The sequence below is a fragment of the Triturus cristatus genome, chromosome 10 (genome assembly GCF_964204655.1).
Source record: "Triturus cristatus chromosome 10, aTriCri1.1, whole genome shotgun sequence".
Lineage (NCBI taxonomy): Eukaryota > Metazoa > Chordata > Amphibia > Caudata > Salamandridae > Triturus > Triturus cristatus.
Window position 1 is genome coordinate 624503104 of NC_140593.1, and position 18591 is coordinate 624521694.

Sequence of the window (18591 nt, forward strand, 5' to 3'; positions counted from 1 at the left end):
TCTCCATGCATTTTTCTCATTCATTCATCATACCTTCACTAGCCACCAATGTTCTGCATTGTCCTGATCATGTACTTTTTACATTTGATTTGATTATTATTCAAAACATATATTGATTCTGGATGTTAGCTTAGCTTTGCCTTTCTTTGGGATTTCGCTATTGACATTTATCTTTCTAAAGAATAAATAGAAGCATTTGTAGCACGGCACAAAAACGCTGCCAAGACACTTCCACCTGTCATAACAACTATGTATTTAAAATGAAAAAAACTGATTTGACCATTAATTAACAATTCTTTAATATAGTTCTAATGCACCCAGAATCTAGTTGAGCCGGCGCACAGCTCATTGTGATGAGGGACACTTTCTGTATGATGTGTTTGTGAAATGAGAAGTGTTAGTCAAATTACCCATCATGCTATCTGTGTGCTGCTTCTCAACTTCAATAACACAGTATGCACTTGGTGTGGGGTTTAACTGAAAAGGTGAAAAGGAAATTTGGAAAAATTAAAAGAAACTGCAGAGTGGTTCGGAAAACGTGCAATCTCAGAACAAGGCATTTAGTGGACAGAATGAAAGAAACCCTAAATTAAATGCCTCATGTTGTAGGCAGAAAGCAAAGGGGTGAAAGGATCAACCTGTAAAAATCAGAACAATCAATATGTGAGAGCACAAGTAGTATTCTTCCTTTAAATGTGTACTGATATGTAACATTTGCAATAATTCCTGAACCTCTTCATTGACTTCAAGCTCTTCTAAAAGGGCAACAACGTTTTGGCTTGTGTGGTTCATTCCTACACGGAGCCTTCAACACAGCCCTTCAGTTGTATTCAGTTAGTTACTCAGGCCACAGAGAAGACCAAAATGAAGGGAGATTTGTATAATTCTGTCAATGGGTTCATTTATTTCATCATTCAGATTGTGTAAAAGTTGATAGAGGTAGGAACAAGTTGTATGATTTACAGGCTGTAGAGGGAAAGGTGATGCCTACAATTATGTTTAATGCACTGGGGCGGGGGCGGCGACAAATAGGCACTCAGATGTCATGATATCCTCCTAAACAGTTTGAGGTCATTAATGCATGAATGTATTTACTCTGGATTGCCAAAGAAGGGAAGCTGAGTCTGTGTGCCTCTATCGAGTTGGCCCCACATGGGTAGAGTGTATTGCTGTCTGCGCGGAGATTAGAGATGGCACTCCACAGCAGAGGAAGGAGTAACAACGCATGCCTTAACTTTTTTGAAGGCTTTGAAAAAATGAAGTATATACTGGCATGTCACACATTTTTGTATTTTGTATATAAGAGCATATATTCAATCACTAAGGTATGGGCATTGATTTACGTTTGTGATATGAATGAACTAACTTCTTCCATTAACTTATTATAGGTAAGTTAAGTACAAATGTCACCCTAGCTGCTAGGAGGGGTAATCGGATGCCTGCATGCTGGTGTGGCTAAATTGAATGCAAGGTGTAGGTAGGGGGAAGAATAGGCAAAGGTTATCAACAACCATGGGCCATTATGCCAGTGATCATTCCTATTTTTTTCAAGTTGAATTCAATGTAGCTTTATGTTCAGTGCAGATGGATTTTAAGGGACATCTCCTGGCGCTCTGTGCATTCTCCTATGATGACCTAGCATATAATAAAGGTATCCACACTTAGAGATCACTGTAAAAGTAGTAATTTGCGTATGATTGTTTCCCCGAAGAAACAGAGAGATTTTAAGTTCAAATTGGCTTTTTGTCTATATATGTCACAAGTAATCCTTCAGGGTTTAGTTCCACATAGAATAATTATTAAATAACATTTATTCATAAATTCGAAAGAATGGAGAGTTGTGCTGTGTTCCAGAGTGTGCTGAATTGTCTTTATCGCCCAACAGCTGTGAAAGAGATTCTTGGCCATGCTCTTTAGGGTCTTGAAATTTGAAGCAGCAATCTTGACACTTGGGGAAGAGCCACATTCTGATGTGGTTAGAGTAACTGATGAGTACAAAAAATGATCTTTGTTACTCCTTTCTTCTCTCTCTCTTTTCCAGGTCTTCCCCACCCAAGATGACGCAGCAAATGAGGGATCTCCAGCTAGCACAGGCTAGAAAGCCGTCCGGTCCTTCCTCCCCAAATGCTGCCAAGAGGCTATATCGAAACCTGTCGGGGAAGTTCAGAGTGAACTACACGTCTTTTGATGAGGGCAGTCTGGTGGCGAGAAGTGAGAAGGAGAAGATTCGCAAGTCATGTCTGGTGGGTTTATTGTAGCTACACATTTGACAAGCACGTGATTTTGATTCAAACAAGAATATGAAAAACTGATGAAATTTTACCAGAGCCACTAAAACTGTGAGGTAATCACACAAAGTGAGCCTTTGCTGTGCAAGCAATGAGTAAAGGGTGCAAGGAGTGTGGGTTCCTCAAAGGAAATTGATGGTGATTTTTCATATTTATGTCAATGAGACGATAACATTCACTAGAAAGAGCTCTGCACAGCTGATTCTCAAACTCTGGCATTATCAGGTCTTGTGGATGGTGTGATCACTGGTTGTTTAGAGGTTTGCTTATGTCTCTCCATGGAAGTTACCAGCTTCAGTGCCCTCACTGATTCAAGATTGGATCTACTGTGCATTCAGACATTTTCAGGAACTTAAGTAGCTGTTTTCCAGTCGCAACATGTCTGACACTCTTGTACCTCAGAATATCAAGGTCAGAAATACCATCTGATTTACTGTCTCTTTGAGAGTAGATTTTCATCAGTAAGTCCCCTGTGGCAATATTTTTGTAAACTATATTTAGGACATGATATTTCTGTCAGACGATATCTTAACAACAATATTCTGGTACCATTCTGTTTGACTTATGGTGGAAGAGAATTCCCACAGCTTCTGCTAACTGGAAGGCATTAGCTGAGGATATTGCATCTTCCTTCCTTTCTCCTCCGTGAAAGCATCTTTGAAAACATGCCGTGACTGCTTTGAGGTCAATGAGTGCATTGCTGGATGGGAGATCAAACTATCTCAGAGTATTACCCTCTTTATTGCACAGCAAGCTGCAGACAGTTGCTGTAGACTGTGTTAGGCAATGCCATAGATGTTTCATAATGTTAACAATTGAACCTTGTGTGACCTTTCCTTCCTGGCAGAAATATAGAATCACCAGAACTATGTTGTTCAACATTGGACATTGTTGGACCTGGCAATTGAAGGATCTAATTCTGACTTACGTCTGTGGGTAGGGAGATCTCAATCATGCCTACAGATACATTTCTCTGTCAAGAAGGGTTTATAATGTTTGGACAATGTTTCCCTTACAAACATATCATCTGCTATTGCAAGTTTTCCAGTGCTGCTCTTTTTCCATAGTTTCATTCAATCCTATAAAAGAAAAACCCCTTACAGTGTTGGTGACCAAGCCTCTGGATGAAGAAGGGCAGCCAAAGTGCATACAGCAGGAAGGTACACATACTTTGAAAGTCAAATTAGAGTAGTAGGAACTATTAGAACGATATGTGACCTAAACAATGCTCATGGTTTCCGCATATTGCGAAAAACGTTTAGACCTAAAGTTATTCGGGGAAGCAAGGTTGTTCAGTGCTACTCTGCTGATTATACCAGTGGCTACCCAATCAAGAAGTCCACGAAGAACTGTGGCTAAAGTAGGTGCGCATGTATCAAAAATGCACACACACAAGGTGTACTTACATGTGACAAACTTGTATGAGTTCAAGATGAAATAGGCAGAATTTATATGGAAGAAATAACGAGGGAGTAATAAAAACGAGGCACCGGGAGCTGAGCTGGAGCAATCTATTTAGTCATATTCCAAAATACAAAAGCTGCATTCTCATTGATTTGATGTACGTGTTGACACAAGGGCTATTTTCTGCACATATGTTATGTGTTATGTAATGTTATAAAATTTGCATAGCACTCTGCAATCCAAAAAAAAGGGGTCCTGGCGCTGAGCAGCAGACCAGAAGAAAGATCGTGAAAGGAAGAAGCGCCGTTAAGTCTGGTGGAAGAGCCAGGTTTTAAGTTTTTTTCTTGTTGTGAGAGAAACTTTATTCTTGACAAATAAAGCGGGAAATTCATTCAATTTTTCAGTTCCAAAGAAGAAGAAAATGATTGATCATATTTACTTCAGTTCGAGTTTCCACTCTAATTATCAATTAGCAGTAGATATAAAATTTAATTTGATGCTAAACTTTTGCCTGAAGTGCAACAGGACATTCAGCGTGGTTTAGATATCGCCCAATAGAGACACACGCACAGGTGACATCTCCTTTGCCCAGTGCTTAATTTGAGCTTGTGGTTTCTGGTGCTCAGCAGCACCCCTTAATTGTCAACAGTGGGGCTTTTGGCAGCCTGCCTCAAGGTGGCACTGTCTGGCTAATATAGAGATGACCTTAACAACAGTTAATTATTAATTAAATATACATTACAAATGACGATTACCTGCCGACCAAGCCATTCCTATATAGCTTTGGGGGCCTGAAATAGTCAGAATTGTCACACTTATGTGATGGTTAGTATGTTATGTTATGTTAATGACATTTATAGAGCGCAAAAAAAACCCGGATGTGTCCTGGCGCTAACTAATTCCCTGAGACTAGTGGCCGCTGAAGAGTGGAAGGACGCTTAACTCTTTGGAAAAGAGCCAGGTCTTTAATTCTTTACGAAAAGGTAAAAGATCCGTCATGGTCCTAAGATAGAGGGGCAATTCATTCCAAGCTTTTGCTGCGCTGTAAATAAAGCTTTTGCCCCCCCATCGGGCTTTCTTCATAAGTGGCACCTTGACCAAGAAGGCTTCTTTGGACCGCAGCGATCTTCCTGGGACATACCATCGCAGTCTAAGCTGTAGAAAATCTGGACCCATACCATGTAAGGCCTTAAATGCTAAAGAAAGAGCCTTGAATCGTATTCGGCTTTTGACTGGAAGCCAATGTAGAGCTTTCCTCTCCTTAGAGACTGAGGAAAAACTTGAGGAGCCTATAAGCAGTCTAACGGCCGCATTCTGTAGTATCTGTAGTTTATTTAACGCTCTCTGTTGTGCATTGAGGTAGAGTCCATTACAATAGTCCAATCTGGCCATCACAAGAGCCCTAACCACCGTTTGTCTGCTTTCCCTGGGCAGCGAGGGCAGCACTTTCCTCAACATTTTGATGATATAGATAGTTTTGGATGCTACCGCATTTACTTGAGGCCCTAAGGTCAGTCTATCGTCAAGTATTATGCCCAGGTTTTTTACCTTTCTAGTTGGGACGGGGGGATTGCCGATTGAGTCGGGTCACCAGGAGGGAGTCCAAAAATTCGTGCTATTGCCAAACAATATCATCTCCGTTTTATCCGAATTCAGCTTAAGGCAATTGTTGGCCATCCAACGGTAAACGACCAAAATATAGAATCCAAAATATAGACAGGACAGAATATCGACTCTAAAATATAGATAGCACAGAATATCGAATTACCAAAATATAGATAGGACAGAATATCGAAATTTGGGTATGAAATATCGATTTCCATAATATCGAATTTAAAAATATAGATTTCCATAATATCGGAAAAAACTTAGTGTTATGTATGGTAGTATATGTGTTAAAATTATGTATTATTTTTGTAATGTATGTTTAATTTTTTTAAAGTAATGAATGTTATGTAATTACATTTTTGCGTAATTTAATTCCGTAGCGGGTTGTGGGTTTATAGGGGAATAGGGTGGGAAGTAATTTAATTATAGTAAATTAAATATTAATTTTTATTTATATGTATTGATAATTAATTGATTGATAATTAATTATTAATTGGTAATTCATTTTTATTAATTGGTAATTCGTGTTTATTAATTGATTAATTGATAATGTTAATTGTATTTTTTATTATTGGGAGTGGGTTGTAGGTTTATTAGGGGAATTGGGTGGGAAGTAAATTAATTGTAATAAAGTAAATATTAGTTTTTATTTATATGTACTGGTAATTAATTTTTAATTAATTATTAATTGGTAATTGATTTTTATTAATTGGTAATTAATTTTTTTCCAATGGTAATTAATTTTTTTTGAGGTTTAATTAACTTTTTTATTGGTATTGATAATTAATTTAATCTTATTTTATTATTAAATCATTACTTTCCCTACTGTTGCACTCTCAGGAGTGGGAATAGTAATTTTTACCCTCCCGCTATCCAACGCTTTTCCTACTGTTGCACTCACTGGAGTGGGAATAGTAATTTTTACCCTCCCGCTATCCAACGCTTTCCCTGCTGTTGCACTCTTTGGAGTGGGAATAATAATTTTAACCCCTACGCTATCCAATGTTTTCCCTACTGTTGCACTCACTGGAGTGGGAATAGTAATTTTTACCCCTACGCTATCCAACGCTTTCCCTACTGTTGCACTCATTGGAGTGGGAATAGTAATTTTTACCTTCCCGCTATCCAACGCTTTACCTACTGTTGCACTCACTGGAGTGGGAATAGTAATTTTTACCCTTCCGCTAGCCAACGCTTTCCCTACTGTTGCACTCTTTGTAGTGGGAATAGTACTTTTTACCCCTACGCTATCCAACGTTTTCCCTACTGTTGCACTCACTGGAGTGGGAATAGTAATTTTTACCCCTACGCTATCCAACGCTTTCCCTACTGTTGCACTCACTGGAGTGGGAATAGTAATTTTTACCCCTACGCTATCCAACGCTTTCCCTACTGTTGCACTCACTGGAGTGGGAATAGTAATTTTTCCCTTCCCGCTATCCAACGCTTTCCCTACTGTTGCACTCTTTGGAGTTGGAATAGTAATTTTTAACCTCCCGCTATCCAACGCTTTCCCTACTGTTGCACTCTTTGGAGCGGGAATAGTAATTTTTACCCCTACGCTATCCAACGTTTTCCCTACTGTTGCACTCACTGGAGTGGGAATAGTAATTTTTACGCTCTCACTAGCCAACAAAATCTCTACTTTTGTTTTACATTAGATTTATTATTTTTACATTTTAAGCTTTTTTATATTATTTTAAGTATGTTTTATTTAATTGTTTTTAATACTAATTACTTTTATATTATTTTCAATACATTTAAAAAATTCGATATTTTAGCTAACTATATTTTAACATTCTATATTTTGCAATCGATATTTTAGTACTTACCTGTTCGTAGATAGGGATTCTATATTCTGTACTTCTATATTTTGGAGTCGATATTTTGGGCATTCTATATTATGTCCCTCGATATTTAGTCACTGAACCCCATCCAACTGCCAACTTCTAGCATTCACTCTCGAAAGCGTCCTTCCGTACCTGCCTCTCCCTCCGGTGTCAGAGATACCACAATTTGTGTATCATCCGCATAAGATGTGAGGCCAAAACCGAAGGCGTCTATAACTGGAGCCAATGCACTAACATAAATGTTAAAAAGAGTTGGGCTGAGTGAGGATCCTTGAGGGACCCCACAAGGAAATGTGAAGGGTTTGGACTGACAGTCCCCCAGGGCCACAATCTGTTTCCTGTCCCCGAGGAAGGATCTTAAAAGATCCCAAGCTTTCCCGTTGTGTTGGTACTATCTTTGGCGGGCATGGTTGGGGCAATGTGTGGTGCAAGCTACAGTGGCCTCCTGAGGAGAGCCCTGGCACTTACTTTTTATTTTTACAAATTAAGCACTGCCTTTGCAGCTTTTACAGCATGCTTCCCTAATTTAAGCTGGCAGAAATTCTGAGGTGTCTGACCCTTCTGATAATTAGTGTCATATGTACAATTAAGTACAATATACAGTATTATACAGTATGTACTCTTTCCTAAATTCTGATGTCTACACACATCAATGTTTCTCATGCCAGTAACTCCTCGTTTACTTATTTCGCAACATGGCCACCGTTGATGTCTCGCCGACACGCACTTGCCTGGTGTCTAACTGCTCACGCCACATGCCATCTCATACTGAGCCACATAGGCTGTAGTAACTAAAAGCTTTAAAGAGCATACTGCATCTGTTCACTTCATTTCTACTTTATGCTAGATAAGTAAAACATAGAGGATAAACATATGCTTCTCCATGGATGAACTAGTGCTTAGGTTGGTCTATGCACATTTGTTAGCCCCCTTTAATTAATCACGTAGTTCATCAACAGTAAACGTGATAGGACTATGTACAAGGAGTTCAAGCATTTGCCTGAGTGACAGGCAAGAGTGGTAAACAGATTGATCCAGCATTGGAATGACTGATTTGTCTTGAATTTGCGTTGTAAGTGACTTGTTCATAAACAAATTACGTTCAAAGGGTGTTACCAGAAATCATACCAGCAAGTCGGTGGAGGATGAGAGGTGTCAGTCTTCACGAGAAACTTCCTCTAAAGAAAGTGAATTTAGTACATTTAAAAATAGGTTGGTGCACCCCCTTTGATGACCAAGGCAATTGCAGAAATTACAGATCTTTCAATGGGACAGTCTGCCAAACCCATTGACCTCAGTGACTTAACTGCTGATTTCTCTCCAACCCTAAACACTTTGCTGAGCTTTGTATAACGTTCAAGCCTGGTTGATGAGCCCTAATAGGGGCAAAACTGGTTCTGGGTTGCTTGCGCTCCGGTTCAGGAAGGACCTGGCTTCACAGCTCGTGATGGACTGTTCCCATTGGAACAGGGTCGAAACTGATTTGCATATGGCTGGGTCCAAACTGAGGTGGCATGTTGTGCATGATAACGATGGACTGGGATGCTGCCCGAGTAAATATCAGTAGCTGAGAATAACTCAAGCTTTCCACCCATCACTTTTTTGTATACTAATGTTTAAATGTGTACAAGCTACACAACTAAAAATGATACGTCAAGGCTCTGAAATGCTGTGCGCTGCCCAGTAAAAGAAGACAGCTACTTTCTCTGGTATTGTGCAATGATGGAAGAATTCCTGATAGCAACCAGAAAGTTCAACTTCCCAGAAAAAACAGAAGTGGACAAAAGTTAAACATGGCAATGACTCTTCAGGCTGTAAGGGACTACAATGGAGCCATAAAGGCGAGTTTGCTGAAGTCATGGAAACCCCAACCTGCCTGGCTGATCTCTCTAAATGTGCTGGAGAGCCTTCCGCAAGGGCAGCAGAGTATATCTGTCTGTTGGCCTGGTGGACCAAAGGATCACTCGCCAAATTCTAAGTAAAGCAAGGCCCTTATTTAGAGTGTGGTGCTCAGGGTGCTTTGCCAAAAACATAGTGGAGCACTCTGTCAACAAAACTCTCAGTTGACCTGCCCTGTTTAGAGTTACGTGGACCATTATATTTCTGCTAGTAGAAACTCTTCAGGCTCTGTCAGCGCAAACTCTTACTTGAGGCCCTGACTGACATTGGTCCGTCTGTTAATGTACTTTAGAACACTCCCCTTAGTTAGTGGGAATGTTCGAATGAAATTTTCTTTCCTGCTCAGGACTGCCTAGAAAAACCTGCCAGTCCCAAATAGAAAAACAAAAAAATGACCCCCACATGCTGGGCGAAATTTCCAAGCGTGTCAGGGACATTTATTTTGTGTTTCTGAAAAACAAACAAGTTTGTTGAGCACTGCATGGTGGTCTCTCAGCAGACTTTCAGTGCCTTCAAAACCCACTTTGCTGAACTCATAGAGAGCGATGCCTGCCTGGTGGAGATCTCTAAAAAAGGCACTAAATCTCTCCGCCGGCCTCGCCAATGGGCGGTCTGGCCACCAAATTCTAAAATGGCTGTAAAGGGCAGTGGATTAGTAGGATTCTTCAATCTCTAAAGATGTATAAGAAAGATGGAGTTGGCAAAAATATTTAACATTGTCAGATTTATTTGGCGAATAACCTACACGAGTTCTGTGAGTATGAAAACCTGTTGCCTTGCATGACTCGTTTAGCCCTCTATCGAACACAGGTACCAAGACCTCATTCCACCATTTCTACAGGGCTTCTTCACTATCCTGCTCCTCCTCCCAAAAGTATTCCATGATACTGATTGTTGTTACATCCCACTCTGAATACTGTAACAGTTTGCATAGTGGGACTTCTAGGGAGAGACAGGAAAAATGATGATGGGTCCTGAGACATGATGTATGACTCAGTGGTGGTTTAAAATGCAGCAATCAGATCACGCATGCCCTCAGATCATTCCACTGACTTCTGGTCAAACAAATAACTCAATTTAAAACCCTTTGCTTATTCTACCATTTCCTGTCTACCTAACAAATGTCTTCAAGTCCCTACCATCCAAGGTGCGATTGGATCCCTTGAAGCTACTAACCTTTAACTGAATGTGGTGAATAGATTTAGTGATAGAGTGCTGCATCTACCTGGAGAACTGTTAGAAATGGGATCTCTGGTTGGCTAAGGCTTGCGCCAAAGCCAGGCAGAGGCCACCACTCTAGTCAGGGCAAGGGAGTTACACGCCAAAGATAATCCCTGCTCACCCCCTTGGTAGATTGGCACGAGCAGTCAGGCTTATCCAGGTGGCGATGTGTAAAGCATTTGCACAACACACACAGCAACAACATACTAGGCACATCACAAAAGGACTCCACACAAAGTTATATATATATAAAAATAGCCTTTGTATTATCATAAAACACATTAGATGGTAATCACACAATATACACTGTGCCAACTGGCACTGGGCAATATTTACAGGGGATTATTTACACATGACAGGGCCACGTGGGCCACTGTCAGAATCATCACTTGGTAAAAATAGTAAAAGTAAGAACATATCATAAATGTAGACCACAACCAGTAATTACTGGCAAACACTATACTCAGCATCATCCTGTAACATAAATCATATCATGCACAGTATCACATCAGGCGACAAATATATTCTGAGCCAACCTCATAAGCCTAAACATGGTAGACCCTAATCTCCTAAACATAACTCGCATTAGAAAATAAACTTACTAACATGAAACGCAGTAGGGAATAACTCACACCTAAACCACAGAAGAGAATAAACTAAAACACAACACAGTATGCAAAACCTCATAATCATAAAATCATATCTAGAGGTATAAATCACAGTGCATAAAACATACTATATAAAATACATTTCCTAGCACCACATAAATCACACTAAGGCCTGGCGCCCTACAAACCTAATAGTCTCCCTGGCCATCTGGCCATCTCTAAGGGGCTCAAATGCCCTAGGTCCAAAAGTCAGGGTGGTTGGCTGTGTAGCGAAAGTCATGGGTGCGCACTTTGTGCAGGCCTAAATGTAGCAGCTGGCACTAAGTGCGCGCAGCTGGGAATGGATGGGGGCGAAGGAGTGCATCTCACTCCTAGCTTAGACGACATGTCCCCAGATAAAGAATAACCTAAATGGTGCAGCTGCCCACTACTTGCGGGGCAGCTGGAAATATTAAAATGAGGCTGGGGCTCTCAATGTGCCCTTAGAACCAATGTGCAAAAGGTTGCAGCTACCCTCTATCAGGCGGGGCAGCTGTACGACTGGGCAAACTGGTAGGGACACGGGCCCTTGAAAACAAATGATGCCCCACGTGGGAGCTACACGGGGCTCTGAAAATAATCATGCCCACTTATGGAGCCACACGGGGCTCTGAAAATAAATATGTAAAGCGTTGGAGCCACACGGGGCTCTGTAAACAACTCTGTCCCATCGTTGGAGCCATATAGGCTGTAAGAACAATTATGCCCGTGGGAGCCACGCAGGCTCGGGAAACAACTGTGCCCCGCGCTGGAGCAGCCCTCTGTCAAGCGGGGCTGCTCGGGAAAGAGGCACTGGCGTGGGGCCTCAAATTCACTCTCCCCAGCCAGCTCCACTCACCGGCTCTCCTGGCGGGGTCTCCTCTCCTGTTCCGGCCTGCTCCTCTTCACCCAGGCCCCCTCCTGGGACCCGGGACTCCTCCTCACTTCTGCTGCCACCGCGGGGCTCTCCATCAGCCATGGGAGCTTTGCGTACTTCTCTCGGCAACTCTCCCAGTTCACCCGGGCCCCCTCCTGGGACCCGGGACTTTTCTATGGAGCCCGCAAGGCTACACCGGCACTTCCTTTCCGGCGCCGGTGCTCCTCACAGCTCACGGGAGCCCCGCGTCGGCCCACAGCGCTGACTGCTCTTCCGGCCCTGCCGCGGCCCCGCCCTCATCGCAGGCAGACTTGCCTGACTTCCGGGCGGCCGCGGCTCGGCCGCGGCTCAGCCACAGCAGCAGTAACTTCTCTGGGTGGCAATGAGGGGACGGCTCCCTCAGAATTCAAAATAAAGGTAGAAGCGTGGTGGGCACCCGCATTGGAGATCAAATAAGCGGGGTGGGCACCCGCATTTTAAATAAAGAAAATAAGCGGCATAAAAGCGGGGTGGGCACCCGCAAGATAACGATAAATGCGGGGTGGGCACCCGCCGTTGTAGACATCACGGGGGAATCCCTATGGTGGGGATTCCCTCCTAAAGGGGCTGCAGCGCGGCGCTGCGCAGCCCCCAGGCTCTCCATCTCCTGGGGGAAAATAAAGGAAATATAGCACAGCGCTCCCAGGGTGCAAAAGTGCTGCCAAAGTCTTTGTAGGTTCCTGGAATAAAAGCAAGGCAGAAGGGTCCCAAAAAAAGGTCTTCCAGGTCCAGGGGCAAGGTAGGGCTCAGGGAGGCAAGCCCTCATGGCAGCCCTCCCAGCCCCCAGCAGCAGCACGCCCCAGCAGGAACAGCACACCAAGAACTGCACCATTTCATGGGGTCACAGCCCCTATATTTATACCAGTAAATCCCTTTGTCTAAGAGTGCAGGGCATGGGAGAACCAGATGCAACTGGTTCAGGGGAGCTTTGGAGCACTTTGTTTTGCTCAGCTCCTCTCTCCTTTGTCAGGTGGGGGCTCAGGGATCAGATGTACCACAGGGGGCGGCACCAGGGTTGTGGATGGAAGGCACAGCCCTATTCAGGTCCCAGGTGCAACTCCTCCCTCCCATCTGCATGCAGATCTTTCTATTCACCACTGGGCTGACTCACCCTGGCTCCTGGAATTCCCCATCCCTCTCAGCTCCTGCAATTACAAGAGAGACATGCAATTCACATCATGCAGGCAGACACATAGGACACAGAAATGACAACTTCTAAAAGTGGCATTTCTAACATAACCACAATAAATCTGCGCACACTATTGCGCAGGATTTATTAATACGATTTCAGACATACCAGAGTTGACCACACAGCTCCTCTCATAACAGGAATTACCACTGACACACAATGATCAGGGCATCCCCATGCATTCCTATGGGAGGGCAGGCCAACCTTACAAATATACCACAGAGAGCGCATGCACGTTACCCTGGGCCATAGTGCTAAAGTGCGCAGAGGCCTAAAATCCCTACCACCATGTCAGAGCTTAAGGCAAAAAGTTCAGGGGTGAACCTGCCAAAAAGGGCCAGGTCCAACAAGAACTCTCGCTCTCTCTTTCTCAACTCTCTCTCTTTCTCTCTCTTTTGCTCTCCAAGAAACTTGAGGAGTACTTTAAGTCCAAATCACACTACTTCTCCACACCACTTTCTCCTTATAACCATATTGACGCAGCATAAATATGCTATGTAGTACCTCACATACACCATAAAAAATTATTTAAGAATTATATTACTGTGGTTAAAATACAGCATTCTAGTGATATTGGTGGAAGATCTTCATAGGTGTATTTTAAAATGTGATCTTGGCCTAAAATGTGTCTAATATTTATGCTCCTATTGGAATTGACCCAGTGGCTTGTAATACCATCACAAAGGAAAGGTTTGCATTAGGTAAAAACCTTGTTATTTAAGCTGGGACTTTGATGTAATTATATATTCAATACTAGAGATACAATCACATAGATATTTTTAGCTCTCTATTGCACACAAAGTGCTTAACCTATTAACTGCTTGGCTGTCCTCTTTCTACACATGCATCATAAAAAGGTGTACTCAACACACCTTTATGGTGTTGATATATGTCTGGGCATGGGCCACAAATGTTAAAGGAAGTACCTCTCAAATGTTTGCACGAGATCTGCTTGAGAAAGTGTCTGTCACAGGAATACAAAGACATGTTGGCATGAAAGGGCTAATCAATTTGATCAGATTGTCAGATCCCACAAGATTAAATGTATGCACATAAGAAAATCTTTTTTAACATTAATGTTAATCACCTTTATCATTGACCATAATGTACTATCTAAAAAGTTTGCAACATACATTGTTAGAGATTGACTGTATTTATGATTCTATTTTTTCTAAACAAAAAGCTCTAATACACTAAACACCAGATGGCAAATTAATTCAGTGAATGTTCTTTCCCAAGAGAACTGAAATCAATTTGGAAATGCCAGTGATGAATTCAACTTACTAGGTAACCTGAAGATACACAGAGTGATATAAATTGATGTGTGTACATTCTAGATCCTTCAGTTTTCAAGATAGCTTTTAAAAATAAAAAACAATGAATACTTTAAGTTTATGTGAAAACTATCTAGCTGAATATAAAAGCTGTTTGTGTCTCATACTTTTATTGAAAAAACTATATAAGTGATGTTAGGAATAAAATGTAATTTTGACCAAGAAAAGTGGGAGCATGGTAAAAATTAAATTGTTTGTGAACAAGTGTAGTTTAGGGAGGTTTTTAGCTAAGCACTTAAAAGTCCAAATTCCAGCTACTGCATTGAATAATGGACAAGTATTTAATAATTCCTAGCATAGTAATAAATGAAATGCAGTCTTTTAAGGCAGAATTATATTTCACTCAACGCCCCTAAGTATCCCTCAGGGACACTCATCTAATAGTTACATTTTTGGCTACCGTTAACTTATTTAACATTTCTCTCACAATGGACAATTATTGTGAAATGTTTTGATCACATGTGTTGCATTAAGACTGGTAATTCAGCTTAGATAGTTTTCATATCTTTTGACTTTAATAAAATATTTGCAGATAGATGAATTCCTCAAATGCTTTCTCTCTTAGAAAAAATGTGTTTAAGATTGAACATTTCTGGAATGTACTAATTGCTCGTATGACAGAAATAGGTAAACACATTAATGCTATGGACTGTATTATTAATACATGAAAATTGTACAGTCTACATTAGAGTTCTGTCTGTACATATTTCTGGAACTCCAGATCTTAAGCCAGCAGAACAAAACCGGTTTGTTGTATGGTGTGTCTGAGTGATTAACATCTTACGTTATAGGGTACTAAGGGGTCCCTCAGGGCTCCATACTCAGCCCCACTCTCTTTAATCTCTATATCACCCCATTGGCAGAGATTATTGGGAAGTATGGCATCAGTGTTGGGTAATACGCAGATGATACACAACTGGTGGTGTCATTAGCACAAGCCCATGCTGAGGCAGCAATCAACTTCTCTACTTGCCTACAAGAACTGGCGTCTTGGATGTCAAACAACTGTTTAAAACTTAATGGCAATAAGACAGAGGTCCTAGTGGCAGGCAAAGCCCCCTCAATTTGGTCCTCATCATGGTGGCCTCAGACTTTGGGCCCTACTCCATCCCCCAGCGAACAGGTTAAGAACCTAGGGATGTGGCTGGACACCAAGCTCTCCTTTGAGAGCCACACCAGACTGGTGGCAGGGAAATGTTTTGGGGTAATGAGAGGACTTCGTAAGACCCTTGATGTACTTCCCATGACAGCTAGAAAAACCATGGTCCATGCTTTAGTAACCTCTCACTTGGACTATGGTAACACCCTTTATTTGGGGGCAAGTAGCAAATGTATGAAAAGACTTCAATGCATTCAGAACGCGGCAGCCCGCCCCGTTCTGATGCTGCCCAGGAGAGCTTCCTCTAACCAGGCCCTTGCATCCCTTCACTGGCTTCCGGTGAGGGAGAGAATTCTCTTCAAAGCCATGTGTGTTAGTCACCGGATCTTACAGAGAAAAGGTCCTTCCTATCTACATGATCTACTTACCCTCTACTATCCGGCCCGCCTTCTGAAATCATGTGGGACGGGAAAGGTCAGAACTCCGACCATTAAAAGAGCGAGAATGGTTGGCCGATCCTCACGTTTCCTGGCTGCCAAGCATTGGAATAACCTCCCCCTTGGTCTCTGGATGGAGCAATCGGAGACACTCTTTCGGAAAAATCTCAAAACTTGGCTTTTTCCGTCCTTAGGCCTTCCCTTCTAGCTGTTTCACAGTACTGCTACAGACGAGTTTTTTGATGCCGCAGTGCAGGGACACACTAGTGAGTGTGGCCATGTGCTTTATAAATGTGTTTATTATTATTATTATTATTATTATTATTATTATTATTATTACACAGGTATGTACTCACTCTCCAAGTCCATATCTATGGATCGATGACATAGACACTCCTCCTGCTTCTTTTGGCTTTAGTAACACTGCTATGCTTGCCTCATAATTCTAAACAAATTGACTGAAAGGACATCAAAGCTATTGAGGCAAAATGTTTGCCTTTTTTGTAAAGTGCCTTTAAATAGCTGGCCCAACCTAAAAGGACTATTGTCGACATTATCCTAGCTCTTCACGATTCTAGATAAAAGATGAATTACTCCAAAGGCAGGCTTGTGCCCCCGGATGCAAGGCATAATACCAGTCAGGAACGTCAGGATTAAATGCTGTTAGTTAAGTCTTAGGTATATGTTACTATTTTGGCTACTGCTATTGTTTTGTTAGACTATTGCTAGTTGTTAAAAAAGAGTTATCATCTCTTAAATTATTGAAAGAAAACAACCTTTGTACTTTACTTGGTGGAGAAAAATTGTGTCTTCAAACTGACTTTAGTGCCCTTCGTCCTTTGAAATTTCAAAGTCCATTTTTACAAAGTTAGAATGCATGGTAATTAAACATATTTTGCAAAATTAATTTCCATCTGTATTATACTAAACCTTGCATTGTACTGTGGAGCCTTTCTTTGACCCAAGGAAATCATACTTCAACAACAAGGTTAAAAAGAAAAGTTACATTTTATTGTACCTTATAACATAGTTAATTTGTTCAAAATAGATTATAAATATAAAGTTGACTGTGTCGGTCATTTATTATAATAAACGTGGTTTGGTTTATTTAGATAATTATTTTTCTTCTCGATTTACAATTTCACTCAATGCACCAGTATGAAGAAATCTGATATAGTGTTCCTGAAGACCAACACTAAATAGTTTTTTTTATCATGCAAGGAGAAACAGAGATATGTGCCCCAATGACACCATTAAGAAAAGCAAAACAAATAGCAATGTCTAATATTATTAATACTACTGCACACCTACTATTCTTAAATGTTTTAAGGTGCTGATCTAAAAAATGCCTGCTACCATTGAATTATTCTTGAATACATTTTCAAATTTTGCTGTACAGTGCAAAGAATGGTTTTTTATTGAAAGTGAGCAGGTGCATAAACTGACAAGTACATAATAGCTGCCATGCACAGCTTAGCCTGAATCAGTCTATCCCATTTGTCCAGTGTCAGAGTACTCATTGTTCTGATTTTCTTAATTAGGTCCATTCACATGTAGAAACACTCTTTTACAAAGCATAATGTGCTTCATTTTCTTCCATACATTTTCTGCACTAAGGGTCTCTAGTAACCTCCCAACCTCAGTTTTTAATAGACCTGGGCTGGAAAAAAATATCATCTGTCAAACACTCAGCAGAGGATAAGACATAAGAGGGTGGCTAATATTTTACATTGGTGGCTCAATATTTTAATTGGCTGCTTCTTCGTACAACACCAGGTTATTACAACTGTAGAATAATACATCAGATAACAAAGTAATACGGCCTTTTTGGATTCCTTAGGCAAGTTAATAGCTGTATATTTTCCAAGAAGTCCAGCACTTGAATATTAGGGGTTCGATGTCAGAGATATCCTTGCATCCAAATCTTCTAAAGTATATTACGAACAATAGCTACTTACCATGGTTGGAGCAGGGATCTCTGATCTTAGTCAGGTAAAGGAAGTTGGAAATTTGGTATAATTATGTGCAGTTCAGAGGTACGACTAAGCAGTACTAAAGGTTGCGTTTTAAAATATCGGCAAATTAGACATTATTTCAATTTGAATTTCCGAAACTGGGAAAGTGTTCAATTATATGGCCGGCTTTTGAGACGGACATTGAATAAGCACAGTATATCAGAACAATTACAGTAGTTTGATCCTATACTTTAAAGTAGATAAAGAATATAGTGGACAAGTAGGAGAAAAAAAATCATAATTAAAATTTAGGAGGACTGGGACTGGCATTTCTTGGTTTCGAACATCATTGCTATCACTGCCAAACTGAAAAGATTGAAGTGTTTTTATTTATCCCCCACTCTACTCCCAAAAGATTCAATAAGATGAGAGGGTAAAGTGTCTTCACTTTGTAATCAATTCAAAGATCATGCTATGGACCACTCCTCATCAGGAGGTATTTGGTAACACATTGTTAGGCAGGTACGTGTAGTTTCTGGACTCAGGGTGTAACCAGCTGCCTCATGGATTTGATTGGAGACAGGGTAAAGGAGACTAAGCGCTTGTTTAATGAGACCAAATCGTGTTCTCCAGATGATTCTTGACCATTTTGGTTCTTCAAATCTTGTCATAACTTGGTGTTGCCAGTGATGAGAGAAATAATCTCATTGTCCCTCCCTTCTGGCTCAGTCCCAGCAGAGTGGTAGAAGTAAGGCCTGTGTTGAA

The 18591-nt window shown here is 41.1% G+C and overlaps 1 protein-coding gene across 7 annotated transcripts in view; it reads left to right on the top strand.

The window, feature by feature from the left end:
* Positions 1–18591, top strand: part of LOC146789809 (ankyrin repeat and fibronectin type-III domain-containing protein 1-like) — a 2714698-nt gene that overhangs the window by 2307708 nt on the left and 388399 nt on the right. For all 7 annotated transcript variants that reach the window (XM_085632159.1, XM_085632158.1, XM_085632162.1 and 4 more), the window contains one exon: positions 2042–2243. In XM_085632159.1, the coding sequence (XP_085488285.1) occupies positions 2042–2243 (202 nt within the window). The remainder of the gene's footprint in view (positions 1–2041; positions 2244–18591) is intronic.